We start from the raw sequence: 21,719 nt of genomic DNA on the forward strand, positions 1-21,719 counted from the left end.
TCACTGCAGCCTCAACTTCCTGGGCTCAAGTGATCCTCCCACCTCAGCCTCCCAAGTAGCTGGGACTATAGGCACATGCCATCACGCCCAGCTAATTTTTGTATTTTTTTGTAAAGATGGGGTTTCACCATGTTGCCCAGGCTGGTGAAGCCAACTCCTGGGCTCAAGTGATCCTCCTGCCTTGGCCTCCCAAAGTGCTGGGATTACAGGCATGAGCCACCTCACCTAGCTGAAATCCTCTGTCTTGTACCCATTTTTGTGTTCATCATTGGCAACCCCACTAGAATGTCAGCTCCACCAGGGCAGGCATTCCTGGCTGCTCTATCCCCAGGTCCTTGGCCAGGGGTAGGTAGGAAATCCATAAATATCTTTTGAATGAATGAGTGAATGTTTCTCACTCTTTCCAAACAAAATCCAAATTCTAGAGAGGCATTCAAGACCATAGACAGCCTGACTCTTCCCTAAGCAGCACCCTGGCCTCATCTTCCACCTCTCTCTTCACCTTCCCTTCTGCGCACCTATAGGGAGACCCCCTGAAACTACTGCTATGGAATAAAAGATGAAATGCTCCTAATTATTGTAAATACAAAATTGCATGCACGATTGTGTAAAGACAATGCCAGGTTGGACTGCCAGAACGAGCCAACAGTGCGTGATGTGCTTCCTCCTGCAGAGAGCCTATGAATGGATGTACAGTCAGGGAGGTTTCACATCACCAAGATTTCTATCCCAGAAAAGCAGATGTTCATAGCTCTGGGAATGGAATGCGACCCTTGTGGAGAGCCTATAAACGAACGCATAGGGGGCGCCTGTCCATATGGATAAGATAGGGCTATAAACGCCCTCATCTTGCCATGGCTCTTCTAAGCCTCTTTAGGGTTAAGGCATTATCCCTTCTGAGAATTTCTGGTCTAACTGGTTGTCTAGCTTCATGTCCTGTTTCTATGGATTGTTTGTAACCAGCTTTTGTTGCAATTGTTACTGCTGATTAGTATCTTGCTAATCATAGGTTATGGAAAGATTGTGTTTCTGTTTTAAGGCTCTGTTAGAAATTACTGATGCACACACCATACTGTAAATTCTTATCTCTGTATACTGTACTTCTACATACAAGTGTACTGTACTTCTACATACAAATGTTATGTTAAAGAATTAATTTATCCCCATGTGACCATCTCACCTCATAATCAAATGACCCTAAATCCCTCACTAACCTACCCCCGCCCTCACTAAACTTAATAATAAATGCTGGTATATCCGGTGCATTGTTGACACCATGGGACCAGAAGGTGGTGACCCCCCTGGATCAGCTTTCACTATCTTGTGTGTGTCTATTATTTCTCAACCTGCTGATCCGCCTGGGAACAAAGAGAAAGCCCCGTTGCATTGCCGGCTGCTGGCCAGATCCCGCAATACTCACCTGACTCTCCATTCACTTTGCTGAATCAACAATCCCCCACCCACCTCATACCACTTCCCATTGATGTCCTACCCCTCTTCAAGGCTGAGGTCATTGTCACCTCCTCCCTCAAATCTTTCTTGATTTCTCCCGGCTAACTCTTACAGCTCAGATCTACACATTCCAGTCTTTTTTTGTTTTTGAGACAGGCTCTCATTCTGTCGTCCAGGCTGCAGTGCAGTGGCGCGATCATGGCTCACTGCAGCCTCGAACTCCTGGGCTCAGGTGATCCTTCTGCCTTAGCCTCCTGCATATTCGGGACTACAGGCGTGAGCCACCACACCTGGCTAATTATTTTTTATTTATTTATTTTTTTAGAGACGAGGTCTTGCTATGTTGTCCAGGCTGGTCTCGAACTCCTGGGCTCAAAGGATCTTCCTGCCTTGGTCTCCCAAAGTCCTGGGATTATAGGTGTGAGCTGCAGTGCCTGGCCGTTTCCTGTCTTTTATGAAACCTGAATGGGATAGGTTGGTAGTTTCACCACACTCATTTGACAGATGAGGACATTGAGGGCTCAAGGACGTGGCCACTTTCTAAGGTGTGAGAGACCAGTTAGTCTTGGTCTCCTGCTCTGGGAATCTCACTCATCTGGCTCAGGGTTTCCAGAAGCCATAAAACCTTAGCTGTAAATCCCAGCCCCCGTCACTCTTGGTGTTAGCTGTATTTCAGCGTTCTTAAGAACTCGGCAACGCAGCCTAGCTAACCTACACCACAGGTCAAATAAACAGATGTCAAGGTGCATGTGTGTCCTGCACAATGGACTGTGTGCTCTGTGCACTAAAAGTTAAGTGTCTGGGGTGGGGGCTGGGTGCGGTGGCTCACGCCTGTAATCCCAGCACTTTGAGAGGCCAAGGAGGGTGGATCACCTGAGGTCAGGCGTTCGAGACCAGCATGGGCAACATGGCAAAACCCCATCTCTACTAAAAATACAAAACATAGCCGGGTGTAAAGGTGTGCCTGTAGTCCCAGCTGCTCCGGAGGCTGAGGCAGGAGAATTGCTTGAACCCAGGAGGCGAAGGTTGTAGTGAGCGGGAGATGGCACCACTGCACTGCCTGGGCAACATAAGAAGGCTACGTCTCAAGAAAAAAAAAAAAGTTAAGTGTCTGGGTTTGCAGAGTACTAGACAGTGAGGAGTGAGGTGGGGAGGAAGAACCCCAAATTTCTTGCCCTATTTGCCCCCATCAAATTCCTCAACATGGTCAACATTGTTTCTAGAACATGTCCTGGGATTGTGGGAAGGGAGACCACTCATTTGCCCCTCCCTAAAGCTTCTGGGCTTCCAGACCCAGCTACTTTGCGGAACCCAGCAACCCAGGCATCTCTGAGTCTCCGCCCAAGACCGGGATGCCCCCCCAGGGGAGGTGTCCGGGAGCCCAGCCTTTCCGAGATAGCACGCTCCGCCCGTCCCGAGGGTGCGCAACCGGCTGCACTCCCCTCCTGGGACCCAGGGCCCGGGAGCAGCCCCCATGACCCGCACGCACATCTGCAGCAGCCCCGCTCACGCCCCGGCGAGCCTCAACCCAGGCGTCCTGCCCCTGCTCTGACCCCGGGTGGCCCCTACCCCTGGCGACCCCTCACGCACACAGCCTCTCCCCCACCCCCACCCGCGCACGCACACATGCAGATAACAGCCCCGACCCCCGGCCAGAGCCGCAGAGTCCCTGGGCCACCCCGGCCGCTCACTGCGCTGCGCCGCACCGCGCTGTCCTCCTGGAGCCGGACCGGGGCCACCGTGCCCGCTCTGCTCCGACCCCGCGCCCCCTGGACGGCCGCCCTCTCCTCCAGGCCAGTGGGGCTGGCCCTGCCCCACCGAGCTTCCCGGGATGAGGGCTCCCGGTGTGGTCACCCGGCGCGCCCCAGGTCGCTGAGGGACCCCGGCCAGGCGCGGAGATGGGGGTGCACGGTGAGTACTCGCGGGCTGGGCGCTCCCGCCCGCCCGGGTCCCTGTTTGAGCGGGGATTTAGCGCCCGGGCTATTGGCCGGGAGGTGGCTGGGTTCAAGGACCGGCGACTTGTCAAGGACCCCGGAAGGGGGAGGGGGTGGGGCAGCCTCCACGTGCCAGCGGGGACTTGGGGGAGTCCTTGGGGATGGCAAAAACCTGACCTGTGAAGGGGACACAGTTTGGGGGTTGAGGGGAAGAAGGTTTGGGGGTTCTGCTGTGCCGGTGGAGAGGAAGCTGATAAGCTGATAACCTGGGCGCTGGAGCGACCACGTATCTGCCAGAGGGGAAGCCTCTGTCACACCAGGATTGAAGTTTGGCCGGAGAAGTGGATGCTGGTAGCTGGGGGTGGGGTGTGCACACGGCAGCAGGATTGAATGAAGGCCAGGGAGGCAGCACCTGAGTGCTTGCACGGTTGGGGACAGGAAGGAGCTGGGACAGAGGCGTGGGGATGAAGGAAGCTGTCCTTCCACAGCCACCCTTCTCCTCCCTCCCCACCTGACTCTCAACCTGGCTATCTCTTCTAGAATGTCCTGCCTGGCTGTGGCTTCTCCTGTCCCTGCTGTCGCTCCCTCTGGGCCTCCCAGTCCTGGGCGCCCCACCACGCCTCATCTGTGACAGCCGAGTCCTGGAGAGGTACCTCTTGGAGGCCAAGGAGGCCGAGAATGTCACGGTGAGACCCCTTCCCCAGCACATTCCACAGAACTCACGCTCAGGGCTTCAGGGAACTCCTCCCAGATCCAGGAACCTGGCACTTGGTTTGGGGTGGAGTTGGGAAGCTAGACACTGCCCCCGACATAAGAATAAGTCTGGTGGCCCCAAACCATACCTGGAAACTAGGCAAGAAGCAAAGCCAGCAGGTCCTACGGCCTGTGGGCCAGGGCCAGAGCCCTCAGGGACCCTTGACTCCCCGGGCTGTGTGCATTTCAGACGGGCTGTGCCGAACACTGCAGCTTGAGTGAGAATATCACCGTCCCAGACACCAAAGTTAACTTCTATGCCTGGAAGAGGATGGAGGTGAGTTCCTTTTTTTTTTTTTTTTCCTTTCTTTTGGAGAATCTCATTTTGCGAGCCTGATAGGATGAAAGGGAGAATGATCGAGGGAAAGGTAAAATGGAGCAGCAGAGATGAGGCTGCCTGGGCGCAGAGGCTCACGTCTATAATCCCAGGCTGAGATGGCCGAGATGGGAGAATTGCTTGAGCCCCGGAGTTTCTGACCAACCTGGGCAGCATAGTGAGATCCCCCATCTCTACAAACATTTTTAAAAATTTGTCAGGTGAGGTGGTGCATGGTGGTAGTCCCAGATATTCGGAAGGCTGAGGTGGGAGGATCACTTGAGCCCAGGAATTTGAGGCTGCAGTGAGCTGTGATCACACCACTGCACTCCAGCCTCAGTGACAGAGTGAGGCCCTGTCTCAAAAAAGAAAAGAAAAAAGAAAAGTAATGAGGGCTGTATGGAATACATTCATTATTCATTCACTCATTCATTCATTCATTCATTCATTCATTCAACAAGTCTTATTGCATACCTTCTGTTTGCTCAGCTTGGTGCTTGGGGCTGCTGAGGGGCAGGAGGGAGAGGGTGGCGTGGGTCAGCTGACTCCCAGAGTCCACTCCCTGTAGGTCGGGCAGCAGGCCTTAGAAGTCTGGCAGGGCCTGGCCCTGCTCTCGGAAGCTGTCCTGCGGGGCCAGGCCCTGTTGGTCAACTCTTCCCAGCCGTGGGAGCCCCTGCAGCTGCACGTGGATAAAGCTGTCAGTGGCCTTCGCAGCCTCACCACTCTGCTTCGGGCGCTGGGAGCCCAGGTGAGTAGGAGCGGACACTTCTGCTTGCCCTTTCTGTAAGAAGGGGAGAAGGGTCTTGCTCAGGAGTACAGGAACTGTCCCTGTTCCTTCCCCTTCTGTGGTACTGCAGCGACCTCCTGTTTTCTCCTTGGCAGAAGGAAGCCAACTCCCCTCCAGATGCGGCCTTGGCTGCTCCACTCCGAACAATCACTGCTGACACTTTCCGCAAATTCTTCCGAGTCTACTCCAATTTCCTCCGGGGAAAGCTGAAGCTGTACACAGAGGAGGCCTGCAGGACAGGGGACAGATGACCAGGTGTGTCCAGCTGGGCACATCCACCACCTCCCTCACCAACATTGCCTGTGCCACACCCTCCCCCACCACTCCTGAACCCCGTTGAGGGGCTCTCAGCTCAGCGCCAGTCTGTCCCATGGACACTCCAGTGCCAGCAATGACATCTCAGGGGCCAGAGGAACTGTCCAGAGAGTAACTCTGAGATCTAAGGATGTCACAGGGCCAACCTGAGGTCCCAGAGCAGGAAGCATTCAGAGAGCAGCTTTAAACTCAGGGACAGAGCCATGCTGGGAAGACGCCTGAGCTCACTCGGCACCCTGCAAAATTTGATGCCAGGAAACGCTTTGGAGGCAATTTACCTGTTTTTGCACCTACCATCAGGGACAGGATGACCTGGAGAACTTAGGTGGCAAGCTGTGACTTCTCCAGGTCTCATGGTGACTCCCTTGGTGGCAAGAGCCCCCTTGACACTGGGGTGGCGGGAACCCTAAAGACAGGATGGGGGCTGGCCTCTGGCTCTCGTGGGGTCCAAGTTTTGTGTATTCTTCAATCTCATTGGCAAGAACTGAAACCACCAATATGACTCTTGGCTTTTCTGTTTTCTGGGAACCTCCAAATCCCCTGGCTCTGTCCCACTCCTGGCAGCAGTGCAGCAGGTCCAGGTCCGGGAAATGAGGGGTGGAGGGGGCTGGGCCCTACGTGCTGTCTCACACAGCCTGTCTGACCTCTCGACCCTACCGGGCCTGAGGCCACAAGCTCTGCCTACGCTGGTCAATAAGGTGGCTCCATTCAAGGCCTCACCTCAGTAAGGCAGCTGCCAACCCCGCCCAGGGCAAGTCCGCAGTGCGCTGAGATTGTCTTCAAGGAGAGGGAGGCCAGAGGATGGGTCCCTTTGGGGGTTTTGGGGGCTGGTAACAGCTGCCAACCCTGGTCACTGGCCCTTGTTAATTTCTGCCTCTTCTTTGGTGTCTTCGGCTGATGCCACACTCCCAGCATCAGCCTTCCGCCTCAATGCACATCCCCACTAAGTCCAGCTGCCTCCTTTACTCACCTGGGGACTGTCACCATGAATGCTCTCCTCTGAAATTCACAAAAGGGGCGGTACACACAGGTGTGGCTGGAGCCACCTCTATAAACAGCATCTGCTCGGGGACAAGGGCCACTCTAGGTGGTCCATTTATATATTTGTGATTTTGTTTGTTTGTTTTTAGTGACAGTGTCTTGCTCTGTTGCTCAGGCTGGAGTGCAGTGGTGCAATCATGGGTCACTGCAGCCTCAAACTCCTGGGCTCAAGCGATCCTCCAGTCCCAGCCTCATGAGTAGATGTGACTAAAGGCATGCATCGCCACGCCCTGCTAATTTTTTAATTATTTTCATTTTGTTTTTTAGATATGGGGTCTTGCTATGTTGCCCAGGCTGGTCTCAAACTCCGGGCTCAAGTGATCCTCCCTCTTCAGCCTCCCAAAGTGCTGGGATTACAGGTGTGAGCAATTGAGCCTGGTTTATTCCTTCTACCTAATCCCTACCTGCTCCTTTACTCCCCTGGGGTGGGGGACATGGAACAAATGAACTCTACTTCCATTCTTGATTTCTATTTCTCATTTTCCCCTTTACTCTGACCACAACTTCAGATTCCTTCTCAAAAATAATGCTTCAGCGGGAAAGCACCACTGAGGAGGGACCTGTGCAGACAGCAAAAGCTGTCATAAAACTGTATGGGAGGCCAGGCACAGTGGCTCATGCCTGTAATCCCAGCACTTTGGGAGGCTGAGGTGGGTGGATCATCTGAGGTCAGGTGTTCGAGACCAGCCTGGCCAACGTGGTGAAACCCCATGTCTACTAAAAATACAAAAAATTAGCCGGGTGTGGTGGTGGGCTCCTGTAATCCCAGCTATTCTGGAGGCTGAGGCAGGAGAATCACTGAACCTGAGAGGCGGAGGTTGCAGCGAGCCGAGGTCATGCCACTGCACTCCAGCCTGGGTGACAAGAGCGAAACTCCGTCTCAAAAACAAAACAAAAACAAACAAACAAACAAAAACAGCTGTATGGGACCCCAATCCTGGTTGTTATCCCATATGTGAGGGCCGGTCTTTCTGCTTGTATCATCAACTGTAGAGAAGTCAGCCTGTGTTCTCCTACACATATGCAAACGGGAGAGAATGTTTTGCAATCCGCAGCAGGAAAAATTACGGGCAGGTTTTGGAGGTTGGAGGGTACTTGACAGGCGTGTAGGGAGCGGGGCGGTAGGTGTGGAGCTGGGATGCTAGGAGTCGCCAAAGGGGAGGACCCAAGAGAATTTTCCCTCTGTTCTAACCGGCTCCTGGGCTACAGTGCCCTCTTCAGGTCTTACTAGGAACTGCTAGAGAAACTTACACGCTATAGATTCCTTAGGGCTCTGACCTTGTACATTTCTTTTCTTTCTTTTTTTTTTTTTTTCAATGGAGTCTCACTCTGTCACCCAGGCTGGAGGGCAGTGGCGCGATCTCGGCTCACTGCAACCTCCGCCTCCTGGGTTCAAGCGATTCTTCTGCCTCAGCCTCCCGAGAAGCTGGGACTACAGATGCCTGCCAACACACCTGGCTAATTTTTTGTATTTTTAGTAGAGATGGAGTTTCACCATGTCCACCAGGCTGGTCTCAAACTCCTGAGCTCAGAGGATCCGCCCACCTCGGCCTCCCAAAGTGTTGGGTTTACAGGCATGAGCCACCACGCCCGGCCGTGACCTTGTACATTTCAATACACATTTGTATTGTGGTTTCCACAGATGGCATTTGATTCTTGCATCGGGAATGCTGTGAGTTAGTAAAGGAGAAATCTCCCTCTTAGGCTGCTGACATCGGAGCTAAGAGGCTTGTTCTTAAGTCGAAGGAATCTGGCTAATAACAGACTGAGCTAGAACCTGAGCACAGGATTTAGGACTCCTAATCCCAAAGGCTGTCCATCTCTTAGCCTGATTTGTAGTCTAAGGCTCAGACATCTCATCAATGAGTAACCCGCTTTTGCCTCCCTCCTCTCCCTCTGCAGGATTTAGGGTCACTGATCTTATTCCACAACTGTCTTCAGACTTCTCACTGCTTTCAGTTTCTAAAATATAATTAAAAAATAGTAATTTTCAACCAGATGTTGTGGCTCATGCCTGTAATCCCAGCACTTTGGGAGACCAAGGTGGGAGGATCCCTTGAGCTCAGGAGTTTGAGACCACCCTGGGCAACATAGTGAGGCCCCCATCTCTACAAAAAAATTTAAACATTAGCTGGATGTGGTGGCGTACACCTGTAGTGCCAGCTACTCAGGAGGCTGAGGTGGGAGAATCACTCAAGCCTGGGAGGTTGAGGCTGCAGTGAGCTGTGATCACACCACTGCATTCCAGGCTGGGTGACACAGCAAGATCCCATCCCCACCCCCACAAAAAGAGTAGTTATCAAACCTGAACAGTCTGACCACTCCTGGGATGGATGTGAGAGGCGAGTATGTTAGAAACATTTAAAACATTTATTCCAAGTTTATAGAATGGCCACTGTGAACCAAGCCTTTGCACTAAGTGCTAGGAGACATGAAATGACACTCATAGCCCAGTGTCCAGTGGGCAGCCTCCTGGGGGCAAAAAAAAAGGCACACGTTAATTCATTTTATTTTATTTTATTTATTTATTTTTTGAGACAGGGTCTTGCTGTGTCACCCAGGCTGGAGGGCAGTGGCACAATCTCAGCTCACTGCAACCTCCACCTCCTGGGTTCAAGCAATTCTTGTGCCTCAGCCTCCCGAGTAGCTGGGATTACAGGCACATGCCACCACACCTGGCTAATTTGTGCGTGTGTTCGTGTTTTTTTGTTTGTTTGTTTTTGTTTTGTTTTTTGGTAGAGATGGGGTTTCTCCATGTTGGCCAGGCTGGTCTCGAACTCCTGATCTCAGGTGATCCACTCATCAGTCTCCCAAAATGCTGGGATTACATGCATGAGCCACTGCCCCTGGTCTTGATGCACATTAATTCAGACACAGTCATTTTGGTATGGGACTGAGTGCTAAGCTGTGCAATGCCAAGAGGCCGGGGAAGGGAAGAACTTCTAACAGGAGTCAGAAGAACTAAGTGAGGCCCAGAGTCCGTGCTGAGAGGCAGATTCCCAGCGAGGGTGTTGCCAGATTTCAGAGGTTCTTTGAGTGGAGGCCAGGAAAGGAACTTTCCTCTGAACTATGATCATGGTTATAATTAACAACACATTCAGTCTGTGGCATCTGCATGCTACGATTCTCACCCGAACTCCAAGAAGCAGGAATACAATGAGTATCATCCCCATTTGTCAGATGGGGAACTAAGTTCTGCTGGAAAGTGACAGAGCCAACACTTTTGACTTTCTGGTGGGGACAGGAGCCAGCAAAGCCTAGTTCTGAGTCAAGGGGTTACATAATTGTTTAAAGATGAAGGCTTCTGTTTGTAGAGAGCTTGGCTATTTACATGAAAAGCATGCGATTTCCTGGCATGCTTTTCATTTGCTCTCCTGACACCAAGAGGAAGGCAGTGATGATGGAGGGTCCCCATTTTGCAGAGGAGGAAACTGAGGCCCAAAGAGATTATGGGCCTTGCCCAGGTCATAAAACACGGAGATGGGGCTGGACGAAGTGGCTCATACCGGTAATCCCAGCACTTTGGGAGACTGAGGCAGGAGGAGGGCTTGAGCACAAGAGTTCCAGACTGGCCCCAGAAACATAGGGAGACCCTGTCTCTAAAAAAAATTTTAAAGCAGTGGGGCGTGATGGTGTGCACCTGTAGGCCCAGCAGAAGCAGGAGGGATCACTTGAACCCAGGGATTTGAGACTGCATTGAGCTATGATTGCAGCACTGCACTCCAGCCAGGGTGACAGAGCAAGACCCTGGCTCAAAAGAAAAAAAAAAAAAAAAAAGTCTGGGTGTGGTGGCTCAGGTCTGTAATCCCTGCACTTTGGGAGGCCGAGGTGGGTATATCACTTGAGGTCAGGAGTTTGAGACCAGGCTGGCCTACATGGTGAAACCCCATCTCTACTAAAATTACAAATATTAGCCAGGTGTGGTGATGCATGACTGTAATCCCAGCTACTTGGGAGGCGGAGGCACGAGGATTGCTTGAACCCGGGAGGCAGAGGTTGCAGTGAGCCGAGATCGAGTCACTCACTCCATCCTGAGCAACAAGAGCGAGACTCCGTCTCAAAAAGGAAAAAAAAGAGAGAGAGAGTCCCTTTTCTCTCTGACCCAGGATCACCAGGGAGAGAAAAGAGAAGAGATGGAGTGGATGAGACAGCTGTGGTCAGCAAGGGGTGTCCATCTTCCATGACTGACTCCTTCCCATTCAATCCCCTGCCTGGGGATCCTGCTTCTTCCCTGCATAGGCAGAAAGTACCTACCAACTTCCCTTCTTCCCAACTCCCTGCTCTGAGTACTGCGCTAGGAGTTAACTCAGCCACCTCCTGCGGCCCCAGCTCTCCATCTTAACTGCAGCCTCTCGCTCTTGGGTACTCACTGACTCAAATCCTCCCTCTGGGCCCAAGCATCAGGCTGGACAAAGACCTGTCCCTAGTTCACAGGTCACCTAGGATTCTTTTTTCTCTTGTTGCCCAGGCTGGAGTGCAATGGTGCGATCTCAGCTCACTGCAACCTTTGCCTCCCGGGTTCAACTGATTCTCTTGCCTCAGCCTCCTGAGTAGCTGGGATTACAGGCATGTGCCACCACACCCGGCTAATTTTGTATTTTTAGTAGAGATAGGGTTTCTCTGTGTTGGTCAGGCTGGTCTCGAACTCCTGACCTCAGGTGATCCACCTGCCTCAGCCTCCCAAAGTGCTGGGATTACAGGCATGAGCCACTGTGCCTGGCCAGTCACCTAGGGTTCTGCTGGAACTACTGAACTGTAGTTCAGTAGGTGATCTTACCACAGTAGGGTTTGTTGCTGGAGTTGCATTAGCTAAACAGGGTTTTTTAGACACTGGAATCTAAGCTGAAGGCTAATAATATTATTTGAAGATGGTGAAAGTTAATTCTACTAAAATTCCATCATAAAACTGTGGCATTGTGAAAGATTGTTGGCAACAAATAAATAGACAATAGTATAGTTTCTCAATTTATGGGAGTCATGGCCAAATGTCTCTAAACTCCCTTCTTTGTTTAAGAAAATTGATTATTAAAAATGGCCAGTGGCTCACGCCTGTAATCCCAACACTTTGGGAAGCCAAGGTGGGCGGATCACCTGAGGTCAGGAGTTTGAGACCAGCCTGACCAACATGGTGAAATCCCGTCTCTACTAAAAATAAAAAATTAGCTGGGCATGGTGGTACACGCCTGTAATCCCAGCTACTTGGAAGACTGAGGCAGGAGAATTGCTTGAACCCGGGAGGCGGAGGTTGCAGTGAGCCGAGATTGTACGTTGCACTCCAGCCTGGGCAACAAGGGCAAAACAAGAGAAAAAAAAAATTACGTGACCGGGCGCGGTGGTGTACACTTGTAATACCAGCACTGTGGGAGGCCAAGGTGAGAGGATCACTTGAGGCTGGTAGTTTGAGACCAGCCTGGTGAAGATAGCGAGATCCCCGTTTCTATAAAAAATGTTTTAAAAAATTTGCTGGGCTACTAAAAAGTAGACTGTAGTTCCAACTACTTGGGAGGCTGAGGTTGTAGTGAGCTATGATTGAGCCACTGAACTCTAACCTGGATGATAGAGCAAGACACTGTCTCAAAAAAAAAAAAGTGACTGCCACACATAAATTCCTTTCTTTTATTATTATTTTTGGAGACAGAGTCTCACTCTGTCACCCAGGCTGGAGTGCAGTGGTGCAATCTCGGCTCACTGCAACCTCCGTCTCCTGGGTTCAAGCGATTCTCCTGCCTCAGCCTCCTGAGTAGCTGGGACTACAGGTGCACACCACCACGCCCAGCTAATTTTGTATTTTTAGTACATACAGGGTTTCACCACGTTGGCCAGGCTGATCTTGAACTCCTGGCCTCAGGTGATCTGCCCACCTTGGCCTCCCAAAGTGTTGGGATTATAGGTGTGAGCCACTGCACCCAGCCAACATCATAGATTTCTGGCTTTAAAAAAATCTTGGCTGTACTGATTGAGCCTCCTCCCCAATCTTACAGAGGAAGGAACTAAGACACAGAGAGGGTGAGAAAAGTTCCCAAAGACACACAGCAAATTTAGGACTGGACTCCAGTTCTCTCCAGGGGTTTTCCACAGCCCAAGGTCTCTCACACCTGTTCCCGCAGCTGCCAGTCTTGTCAAGGTTGCCAGTCTCTGGGGCCTTGCTGGTTCCTGGCTCCCTAAAATACAGGGCCCAAGGGTCCTCCCCGACTTTCCTGTCCTGCCTTGAGCTCCCCACCCCCACTTCCAGACGGATTGGGAGCTGTGACCCCCAGCTCTGTGGTCCCAAAAGGAGGTCAGCTAAAGCAGCTACCAGGGGACTTATTGCCCAACAGGGAGTGGCTGTGATCAATGTCTTCTGCTGCTCTTCCCTGGGTTAGCCATTTCCTGGCCCTGGCCCCTCTGTTAATTCCTCTGCTAACCTGGTATGGAGGAAGGGTGGACAAGGGCTTGGGATGGACACCATTGATATCCCCAGGTCTGACATAAACAGGCAGGGGGGTGCTCTCAGTCCTCAGATGTGATCCCTGCCTGGGCTCTGTTGGCCTTCCATGGCGAGGCTCTTCAGCCTCATTTGGGCAGAAGGGGTCCTGGGGATTGCAAAGGGGCTTTCTTTTTCTTTTATTTCTTTCTTTTTAGAAACAGGATCTCCTTGCGTTGCCCAGGCTGGAGTGCAGTAGTACAATCATAGCTCACTGCAGCCTTGAACTCCTGGGCTCAGGCGACCCTCCCGCCTCAGCCTTCTGAGTAACTGGAACTACAGGTGTGCACCACCATGCTTAGATAATTTTTGTATTTTTTGTGTAGAGGGTGGGTTCTCGCTATGTTGCCCAAGCTGGTCTCGAACTCCTGGGCTCAAGCAATCCTCCTGCCTTGGCCTCCCAAAGTTCTGGGATTACAGGCACAAGCCAGCATGCCCGGCCATTTCTTTTCTTTTCTTTTTGAGACAGATTTTTGCTCTTGTTGCCCAGGCTGGAGTGCAATGGCGCGATCTTGGCTCACTGCAACCTCTGCCTCCCAGGTTCAAGCAATTCTCCTACCTCAGCCTCCCGAGTAGCTGGGAGTACAGGCATGCACCACCATGCCCAGCTAATTTTTTGTATTTAGAAGAGACAGGGTTTCACCATGTTACTCAGGCTGGTCTCAAACTCCTGACCTCAAGTGATCTGCCCACCTCGGCTTCCCAAAGTGCTGGGATTACAGGCGTGAGGCACTGCGCCTGGCCTCCGGCCATCTCTTAATATGATCCAATTACATACCTACTGATAAATATTTATCATGATAATTTTTCCTATTGTAAACAATGTTGCAATTAACATCTTTAGGTATCTGCAAATTTGTGCAAAGTGTATGTACTTCTGTAGCAAGATTCCTAGGTCAAAGATATGCACATTTGAAAGTTCAATAGGCATTGTCAAATGCCTTCTAAGAAGTTTTCTGGCCAGGCACGGTGGCTCACACCTGTAATCCCAACTCTATGGGAGGCCAAGTTAGGTGGATCACCTGAGATCAGAAGTTCGAGACCAGCCTGACCAACATGATGAAAACCCATCTCTACTAAAAATACAAAATTAGCCGAGTGTGGTGGCACATGCCTGTAATCCCAGCTACTTGGGAGACTGAGGCAAGAGAATTGCTTGAACTCGGGAGGCGGAGGTTTGCAGAGAGCTGAGATTGTGCCATTGCTCTCTAGCCTGGATGACAGAGCGAGACTTCTCCCCCAAAACAAACAAACAAACCAAAAAACAAATGCCTTCTAAGAAGTTTTCACCAGCTGGGCACAGTGGCTCATGTTTGTAATCTCAGCACTTTGGGAGGCTGAGGCAAGCGGATCACTGGAGCCCAGGAGTTTGAGACCAGCCTGGGCAACATAGTGAGACCCTATATCTACAATACAAGAAAACAAACAAACAAACAAACAAACAGAAATTAGCTAGGCATGGTGGCTCGTGCCTGTAATCCCAGACACCCCGGGAGGCTGAGGTGGGAGGACTGCTTGAGCCTAGGAAGCTGAGTCTGCAGTAAGCTGTGATGGCACCACTGCACTCCAGCCTGGGCAACAGAGTGAGACACTGTCTCAAAAAAAAAAAAAAAAAAAAGTTTTCACCAACATTCTTTTTTTGTTTTGTTTTGAGATAGGGTCTTGCTCTGTTGCTCTGGCTGGAGTACAGTGGCTTGATCATAGCTCACTGCAGCCTCGAACGCCTAAGTCCTCCCGCCTCAACCTTACAACCAGCTGGGACCTACAGGCACATACTGCCATGCTTGGTTAATTTTTAAATTTTTTGTAGAGACAGGGTCTCACTGTTTTGCCCAGGCTGGTCTCTAGCCTCAAGCGGTCCTACCATCTCGACCTCCAAAAAACACTTGGGATTACCAGCATGAGCCACTGCACCTGGCCATCAACCTACAGTCTTATCATCACTGAGTTCGTATCTACCTGCATCCTGTCCAACACTCCATACTACCGATTTTTCAAATTTTTGTCGGCTGGGCACAGTGGCTCATGCCTGTAATTCCAGCACTTTGGAAGGCCAAGGCAGGCAGACTGCTTGAGCCCAGGAGTTTAAGACCAGCCTGTGCGACATGGCGAAACCCCGTTTCTGCAAAATATAAAAAAATTAGCCGGGCTTGATGGCATGTGCGGGTAGTCCCAGCTACTCCAGAGGCTAAGATGGGAGGATCATCTGACCCCGGGGGTTTGAGGCTGTAATGAGCCAAGTCATGCTGCTGCGCTCCAGCCTGGGTGACAGAACGAAGCCCTGTCTCAAAAAAAAGAAAAAAAAATTTTTTTTTTTGGTCAATGTAAGAGTCGTAGTTTTGATTAGCATTTCTCTTATTACTAGTGAAGCAGAACAGCTTTTCAAATGTTTGCTGCCTGTTTGTATCTCTTCCTGTGACTTATCTTTCTCTGTGATTTGCCAATAGGCATTTGGAGTCCTTCTTTTCTTTTTTTTGACATGGAGTCTCGCGATCTCGGCTCACTACAACCTCTGCCTACCAAGTTCAAGTGATTCTCGTGCCTCAGCCTCCTGAGTAGCTGGGATTATGAGCATGTGCCAGCACCCCTAGCTAATTTTTTGTATTTTTAGTAGAGATGGGGTTTTGCCATGTTGGTCAGGCTGGTCTCGAACTCCTGACCTCAAGTGATCCATTCGCCTTGGCCTCCCAAATGCTGGGATTACAGGTGTGAGCCACCACGTCCGGCCGTTTGCAGTCCTTCCTTCACCTAACTCTCCAGTTGCCACTGTTGCCAGTTATAGAATTTCAGGTTTGAAATGGTTCTCTGTTGGAATTCTGCAGACAATGTTCCACTGGCTCTTAGACTCCATGGTTGCTATTGAAAAGCTGGATGCCATGTTGATTTCTGATCCTTGGTATATGACTTGTTATTTTCTATCTGAAAGTGTTTCAGATCTCCTCTTCGCCTCTGATAGTCTGAAATCCAGTGCTACCATGGGTCTCTGTGCATTGAGCACCCTGGACACCTTTTTAATCTAGAGACTTGTATATTTCAGTTCTGGATATTTTCTTGTGCGTTTTTCTTTTTAAAATAATTTCTTTTCCTTTGTTCTCTCTTTTTGAACTCCTTTCGTTTGAGGTTAGACTTCCCGGATTGATCCTCCAAACCTGTTTCTTTTTGTTTCTTTCTCTTTTTTTTTCTCTTCTCTCTAGTTTATTTCCCTCGATTTCAATCTACAACGCTTCTACTGGATGGTAACTTTCAACTCTCATAGTTTTAATTTCCCAGAGCTTTTCTGTGTTTCTCTGTTCATTTTTCATGGCATCCTTGGAAGGATGCCAAGCTAAGGAGGCCAGGGGGGAATAAAAGGAGTCCAGGCTCCCAACTGTGCCCTTCCCCTCTCCCCTGGGAGCCACCACTGAGGGTCCTTATGGTTCCTCCAGTCTGGACTCTGCTGCTGCTGGTGGGGGCTGCCCCTTTCAGGTAAGCTGGGCCCAGGGGGTAATGATAAACCAGGGTCAGTTGAGGGTGGCTGTAAGGAATATGGAAGGACAGAGCTGGAGGGGGCGAGCAGGCTAACTACAAAAGACCTGGAGAGAGGCCAGGCTCAGTGGCTGATGTTTGTAATCCCAGCACTTTGGGAGGCCGAGGCGGGTGGATCACCTGAGGTCAGGTGTTTGAGACCAGCCTGACCAACATGGTGAAACCCTGCCTCTACTAAAAATATTAAATTAGCCAGGCATGGTGGCGCATGCCTGTAATCCCAGCTACTTGGGAGGCTGAGGCAGGAGAGTCACTTGAACCCGGGAGGCAGAGATTGCAGTGAGCTGAAATTGCACTATTGCACTCCAGCCTGGGCAACAAGAGCAAAACTCCATCTCAAAAGAAAAAAAAAAAAAAGAAATGATGGATGTCTTGGTGTCCTGCAGTGTGTTTGGGAGAATTTGAACAAGTAGAACTTCAACAACAACAAAAAACAGAGGGCTGAGCACAATGGCTCCCACCTGTAATCCCAGCACTTTGGGAGGCCAAAGTGGGAGGACTGCATGAGGCCAGGAGGTCATGACCAGCCTGCGCAATATAGAAAGACCCCATCTCTATAAAAAATAAAAATAAATTAGCTGGGTGTGGTGGCATGCTCCTGTAGTCCCAGCTACTGGGGAAGTTGAGGTGGGAGGATTGCTGGAGCCCAGAGGTTTGAGGCTGCAGTGAGCTGTGATTGTACCACTGCACTCTAGCCTGGGTGCCAGAAAAAAAAAAAAAAAAAGAAGAGAAGAAAAAGAAAAAAAGTCAAGTCACACACATTCACTGCATAAACACTGATCATCCTTACGTGACCACTCAGAAAGCGCACAGTCACTGAGTCTTATAATTCTTGATAATGACAAGAGTTGCATTTTTGCTTTCTTCAAACTACCCCCAAGGAAAGAGAAGCCTCCGGACCAGAAGCTGGTCGTTCGCAGCTCTAGGGACAACTGTGAGTTGGAAACCAGGAGTGCTAAGATTTCTCCTCCCTCCTCCGAACCCACATTCTGCCACCAGAACGCCAGTTCCTGAGTTCCTAGCAGGAGCAGCCACCTCCAGTCCCCTCCGGGCATCAGCCAGGACTACAAAATGTGTCCCGCCAGGCCAAGTCCAGCCCTCCAAACTCAGTTCATGACCCCGGACCTTGTCATTCTGTCTACTCTCCCAGCCCCGAATTTCTCCTAAAAGATTCTCTCTTTCAAATCTCTGCTCTGGGCCTGGCGCTGTGGCTCACACCTGTAATCCCAACACTTAGGGAGGCCAAAGTGGGAGGATGGCTTGAGGCCAGGAGCGTGAGAGCAGCCTGGGCAACATAGCAAGACTCCATCTCTACAAAAAACAAATGAGCAATTTCTGCTCTGGACCCCAAGTCTTTGCAACAGCTTTCTTTTTCTTTTCTTTTTTTTGAGACGGAGCCTCTCTCTGTCGCTCAGGCTGGAGTGCAGTGGTGCGATCTTGGCTCACTGCAAAGTCTGCCTCCTGGGTTCAAGCGATTCTCTTGCCTCAGCCTCCCCAGTAGCTGGGACTACAGGTTTGCGCCACCACACCCGGCTGATTTCATGGCAGCTTTCTCTAAGTGTAGCAATCTTGCTACTTCCATCTCCCAGTGTGGCTCTGGGCCCTGCCCCTGCCCTCTCTGAAACCTCACAGTGACCCATTCTTCCTAGATGTCCTCACCCAGTGTGATTTTGAGGATGACGCCAAACCCCTCTGTGACTGGTCCCAAGTGTCCGCAGATGATGGAGACTGGGTTCGAGCCAGTGGGCCCTCTCCCACTGGCTCCACTGGGGCCCCCGGGGGGTACCCCAACGGAGGTGAGGGGCTATGGTTTCCGGGGGACCATGAGCAGGGAGGCGGCTGGGAGGCAGGGGTGGCTAGATGGAGAGAGAAGGGAGGCCAGACCTGGATACCTGGGCTCTGAGAAGGGGATGGGTGGGGCAGCCCTCAGAGGTGGCTGGGCCTCAGTGTCTTGGGCTCTGCCTCCCGCAGAGGGCAGCTATCTGCATATGGAATCGAACAGCTTCCACCATGGGGGAGTGGCCCGCCTGCGCAGCCCTGACCTATGGGAGCAAGGCCCCCTCTGTGTGCACTTCGCCTACCGCATGTTCGGGCTGTCTTGGGGCACCCAGCTCAGGCTGCTGCTGCTCTCGGGTGAAGAAGGCCGCCACCACAATGTGCTCTGGAAACACCGGAACACCCAGAGACCCTCCTGGATGCCCACCACCATCACTGTGCCCGCAGGGTTCACCCTGCCCACCCGGGTAAGGCCGGGGACAAATTGTGGGGACCTCGGAGGGGAGTCTGGGTGTTGGAGAGCCTGGGGGTGGGAGTGTGGCAAAAAGGGATGGTGGGGGCCAAGCCATCTGAATTCAGGAAGGAAACTAAGAGCCAGGAGGCCTGGCTGAGGGGCTCATGGGGTTGGGGTCCCTTTATCCTCTTGCAGCTGATGTTTGAGGGAACACGGGGTAGCACTGCCTACCTGGACATCGCCCTGGACGCCCTCTCTATCCGCCGGGGCTCCTGCAATCGCGGTGAGTCTCTGTCCCTCCTCCCACTTGCCCTCGGACCCTTTTCTGTCCGCCCTTGCACAACAAGAAGAGGACCCAGGGTGGGCGTGGTGGCTCACGCCTGTAATCCCAGCACTTTGGGAGGCCAAGGCGGGTGGATCACAAGGTCAAGAGATCGAGACCATCCTGGCTAATACGGTGAAACCTCGTCTCTACTAAAAATACAAAAAATTAACCGGGTGTGGTGGCGGGCCCTTGTAGTCCCAGCTACTCAGGAGGCTGAGGCAGGAGAATGGCGCAAACCCGGGAGGTGGAGCTTGCAGTGAGCCGAGATCGTGCCACTGCACTCCAGCCTTGGCGACGGAACAAGACTCTGTCTCAAAAAAAAAAAAAAAAAAAAAAAGAAGAACGAGAAAGTTGATGAGGAGCTGGCTGTATTGGGTCTGCCAGGTAGAGCTTGTAGGGCTTTGACTCTGGAAGCAGCCACGCCTAAAGAGAGGTCTCAGCCCGGCACAGTGGCTCAGGCCTGTAATCCCAGCAACTTCCGAGGCCAAGGTGGGACGACGGTGTGAGGCCAGGAGTTTGAGATCAGCCTGGGCAACATAAGGAGACCCCCATCTCTACAAAAGAATTTATTTATTTATTTATTTATTTATTTATTTATTTGAGATGGAATCTCACTCTTGTCACCCAGGCTGGAGTGCAGTGGCGCGATCTCGGCTCACTGCAACTTCCGCCTCTTGGGTTCAAACGATTCTCCTGCCTCAGTCTCCCAAATAGCTGGGATTACAGGGGCCCACGACCATGCCTGGCTAATTTTTGTATGTTTAGTAGAGCCGGGGTTTCATTGTGTTGGCAAGGCTGTTCTAGAACTCCTGACCTCAGGTGATCCACTCACCTCAGCCTCCCAAAATGCTGGGATTACAGGCGTAAGTCACCATGCCCGGCCAAAAACTTTTTAAAAATTAGCTGGGCGTGGTGGCGCACACCTGTAGTCCTAGCTACTCAAGAGGCTGAGGTGGGAGGATCGCTTGAGCCCAGGAGTTCGAGGCTGCAGTGAGCTATGATCACACCACGGTACTCTAGCCTGGGTGACAGAGACCCTGTCTCTAAAAAATAAGAAAACATTATATCTTCCCTTCTTTCTTTCCTCTCAGTCTGTATGATGCAAACATGCAGCTTTGACATTCCAAATGACCTCTGTGACTGGACCTGGATCCCAACTGCCTCCGGGGCCAAGTGGACTCAGAAGAAAGGGTCGTCAGGAAAGCCAGGCGTGGGGCCTGATGGCGACTTCTCTAGCCCTGGTAGTGAGTAGCAGCCACGCTTCTGTCCTTCGACTTTCTGGGCACCAAGCACCCTAAGATAATTGCCCTGGGACGGTCTGTCATGAACACCTACAGCTTCAAGCCTCTTACCAGCTCAAGTTTCATGCAGGAAGCTGATTTCAAGCACCCAACCAGCCTCCCCCACCACCGCCCTACAAGCTCTACCTGGCAGACCCAATACAGCCAGCTCCTCATCTTTCTCTAGCACCTTTCATTCTTCTTCTCCTTTTTTTTTTTTTTGAGGCAGAGTCTCGTTCTGTAACCCAGTCTGGAGTGCAGTGGCATGATCTCTGCTCACTGCAACCTCTGCCTCCTGGGTTTAAGCAATTCTCCTGCCTCAACCTCCCAAGTAGCTGAGACTGCAGGCGTGCACCACCACGCCCGGCTAATTTTTGTATTTTTGGTACAGACAGGGTTTTACCATGTTGGCCAGGCTGGTCTCGAACTCCTGACCTCAAGTGGTCCACCTGCCTCAGCCTCCCAAATGCTGGGATTACAGGCGTGAGCCATTGCTTCTGGCCCCTTTCATTCTTCATTCATTCAAGAAATACTGAGCACCTACAATATGCCAGGTGCTGTCCTAGGCACTTGAGACACACCGGTGTAGAAAACAGACAAGGAAGAGTAGGGTGGGGTAGCGGGGGACAGTTACCGACACAAAGTAAATATAGTTATAAAGTGAGCAATGCCACTGGGAAAATAAAAAGTCAAACAAGTTTGGAGCCAAGTGCACTGGCTCATGCCTGTAATCCCAGCGCTTTGGGAAGCTGAGACAGGAGGATCACCTCAAGTGATCCGCCCACTTCGGCCTCCCAAAGCGCTGGGATTACAGGTGAGGATCACCTCAAGTGATCCGCCCACTTCGGCCTCCCAAAGCACTGGGATTACAGGCGTGAGCCACTGTGCCCAGCTGTGAGTTATCAATTATTTATTAATTTATTTTTGAGACAGTCTCGCTCTGTCTTCCAGGCTGGAGTGCAGTGGCTTGATCTCGGCTCACTGCAAGCTCCGCCGCCCAGAGTTCAATTGATTCTCCTACCTCAGCCTCCTGAGTAACTGGGACTACAGTTGTACACAACCACGCCCAACTAATTTTTGTGTTTTCAGTAGAGACAAGGTTTTGCCATGTTGGCCAGGCTGGTCTTGAACTGCTGACCTCAGGTGATCCGGCCACCTCGGCCTCCCAAAGTGCTGGGATTATAGGCCTTGAGCCGCTGTGCCTGGGCGAGTTATCAATTTTAAATAGGCTGGTCAGAGTAGGTCACATTCAGGACACATTTGAGCACGAACTTGAAAAAGGTGAGGTAGTAGCAGAG

General features: G+C 51.4%; 2 protein-coding genes across 2 annotated transcripts in view; both read left to right on the forward strand.

Moving 5' to 3' along the window:
• The first annotated feature begins 2,837 nt into the window (after positions 1–2,837).
• Positions 2,838–6,054, forward strand: EPO (erythropoietin). Its single transcript, XM_054496405.1, has 5 exons — positions 2,838–3,363; positions 3,927–4,072; positions 4,330–4,416; positions 5,024–5,203; positions 5,338–6,054. Exons 1-5 carry the CDS (start codon positions 3,351–3,353, stop codon positions 5,491–5,493), a joined length of 582 nt encoding a protein of 193 aa, XP_054352380.1. The 5' UTR covers positions 2,838–3,350; the 3' UTR covers positions 5,494–6,054.
• A 9,995-nt stretch (positions 6,055–16,049) lies between these two features.
• Positions 16,050–21,719, forward strand: part of ZAN (zonadhesin) — a 62,182-nt gene continuing 56,512 nt past the window's right edge. The window contains exons 1-6 of the mRNA XM_054496406.2: positions 16,050–16,526; positions 17,468–17,520; positions 18,236–18,382; positions 18,558–18,829; positions 19,012–19,099; positions 20,233–20,385. Coding sequence (XP_054352381.1) covers positions 16,474–16,526; positions 17,468–17,520; positions 18,236–18,382; positions 18,558–18,829; positions 19,012–19,099; positions 20,233–20,385 — 766 coding nt within the window. The 5' untranslated portion in view covers positions 16,050–16,473. The remainder of the gene's footprint in view (positions 16,527–17,467; positions 17,521–18,235; positions 18,383–18,557; positions 18,830–19,011; positions 19,100–20,232; positions 20,386–21,719) is intronic.

Source organism: Pongo pygmaeus, chromosome 6 (assembly GCF_028885625.2).
Source record: "Pongo pygmaeus isolate AG05252 chromosome 6, NHGRI_mPonPyg2-v2.0_pri, whole genome shotgun sequence".
In the NCBI taxonomy this organism is placed as follows: Eukaryota; Metazoa; Chordata; class Mammalia; order Primates; family Hominidae; genus Pongo; species Pongo pygmaeus.

Bases quoted from the DNA above. Each gene is read 5' to 3' on its own strand.
- EPO (XM_054496405.1), top strand. The intron at 4,073-4,329 runs GTGAGACCCCTT...TGTGCATTTCAG, and splicing joins AGGAGGCCGAGAATGTCACG to ACGGGCTGTGCCGAACACTG. The intron at 5,204-5,337 runs GTGAGTAGGAGC...TCTCCTTGGCAG, and splicing joins TTCGGGCGCTGGGAGCCCAG to AAGGAAGCCAACTCCCCTCC.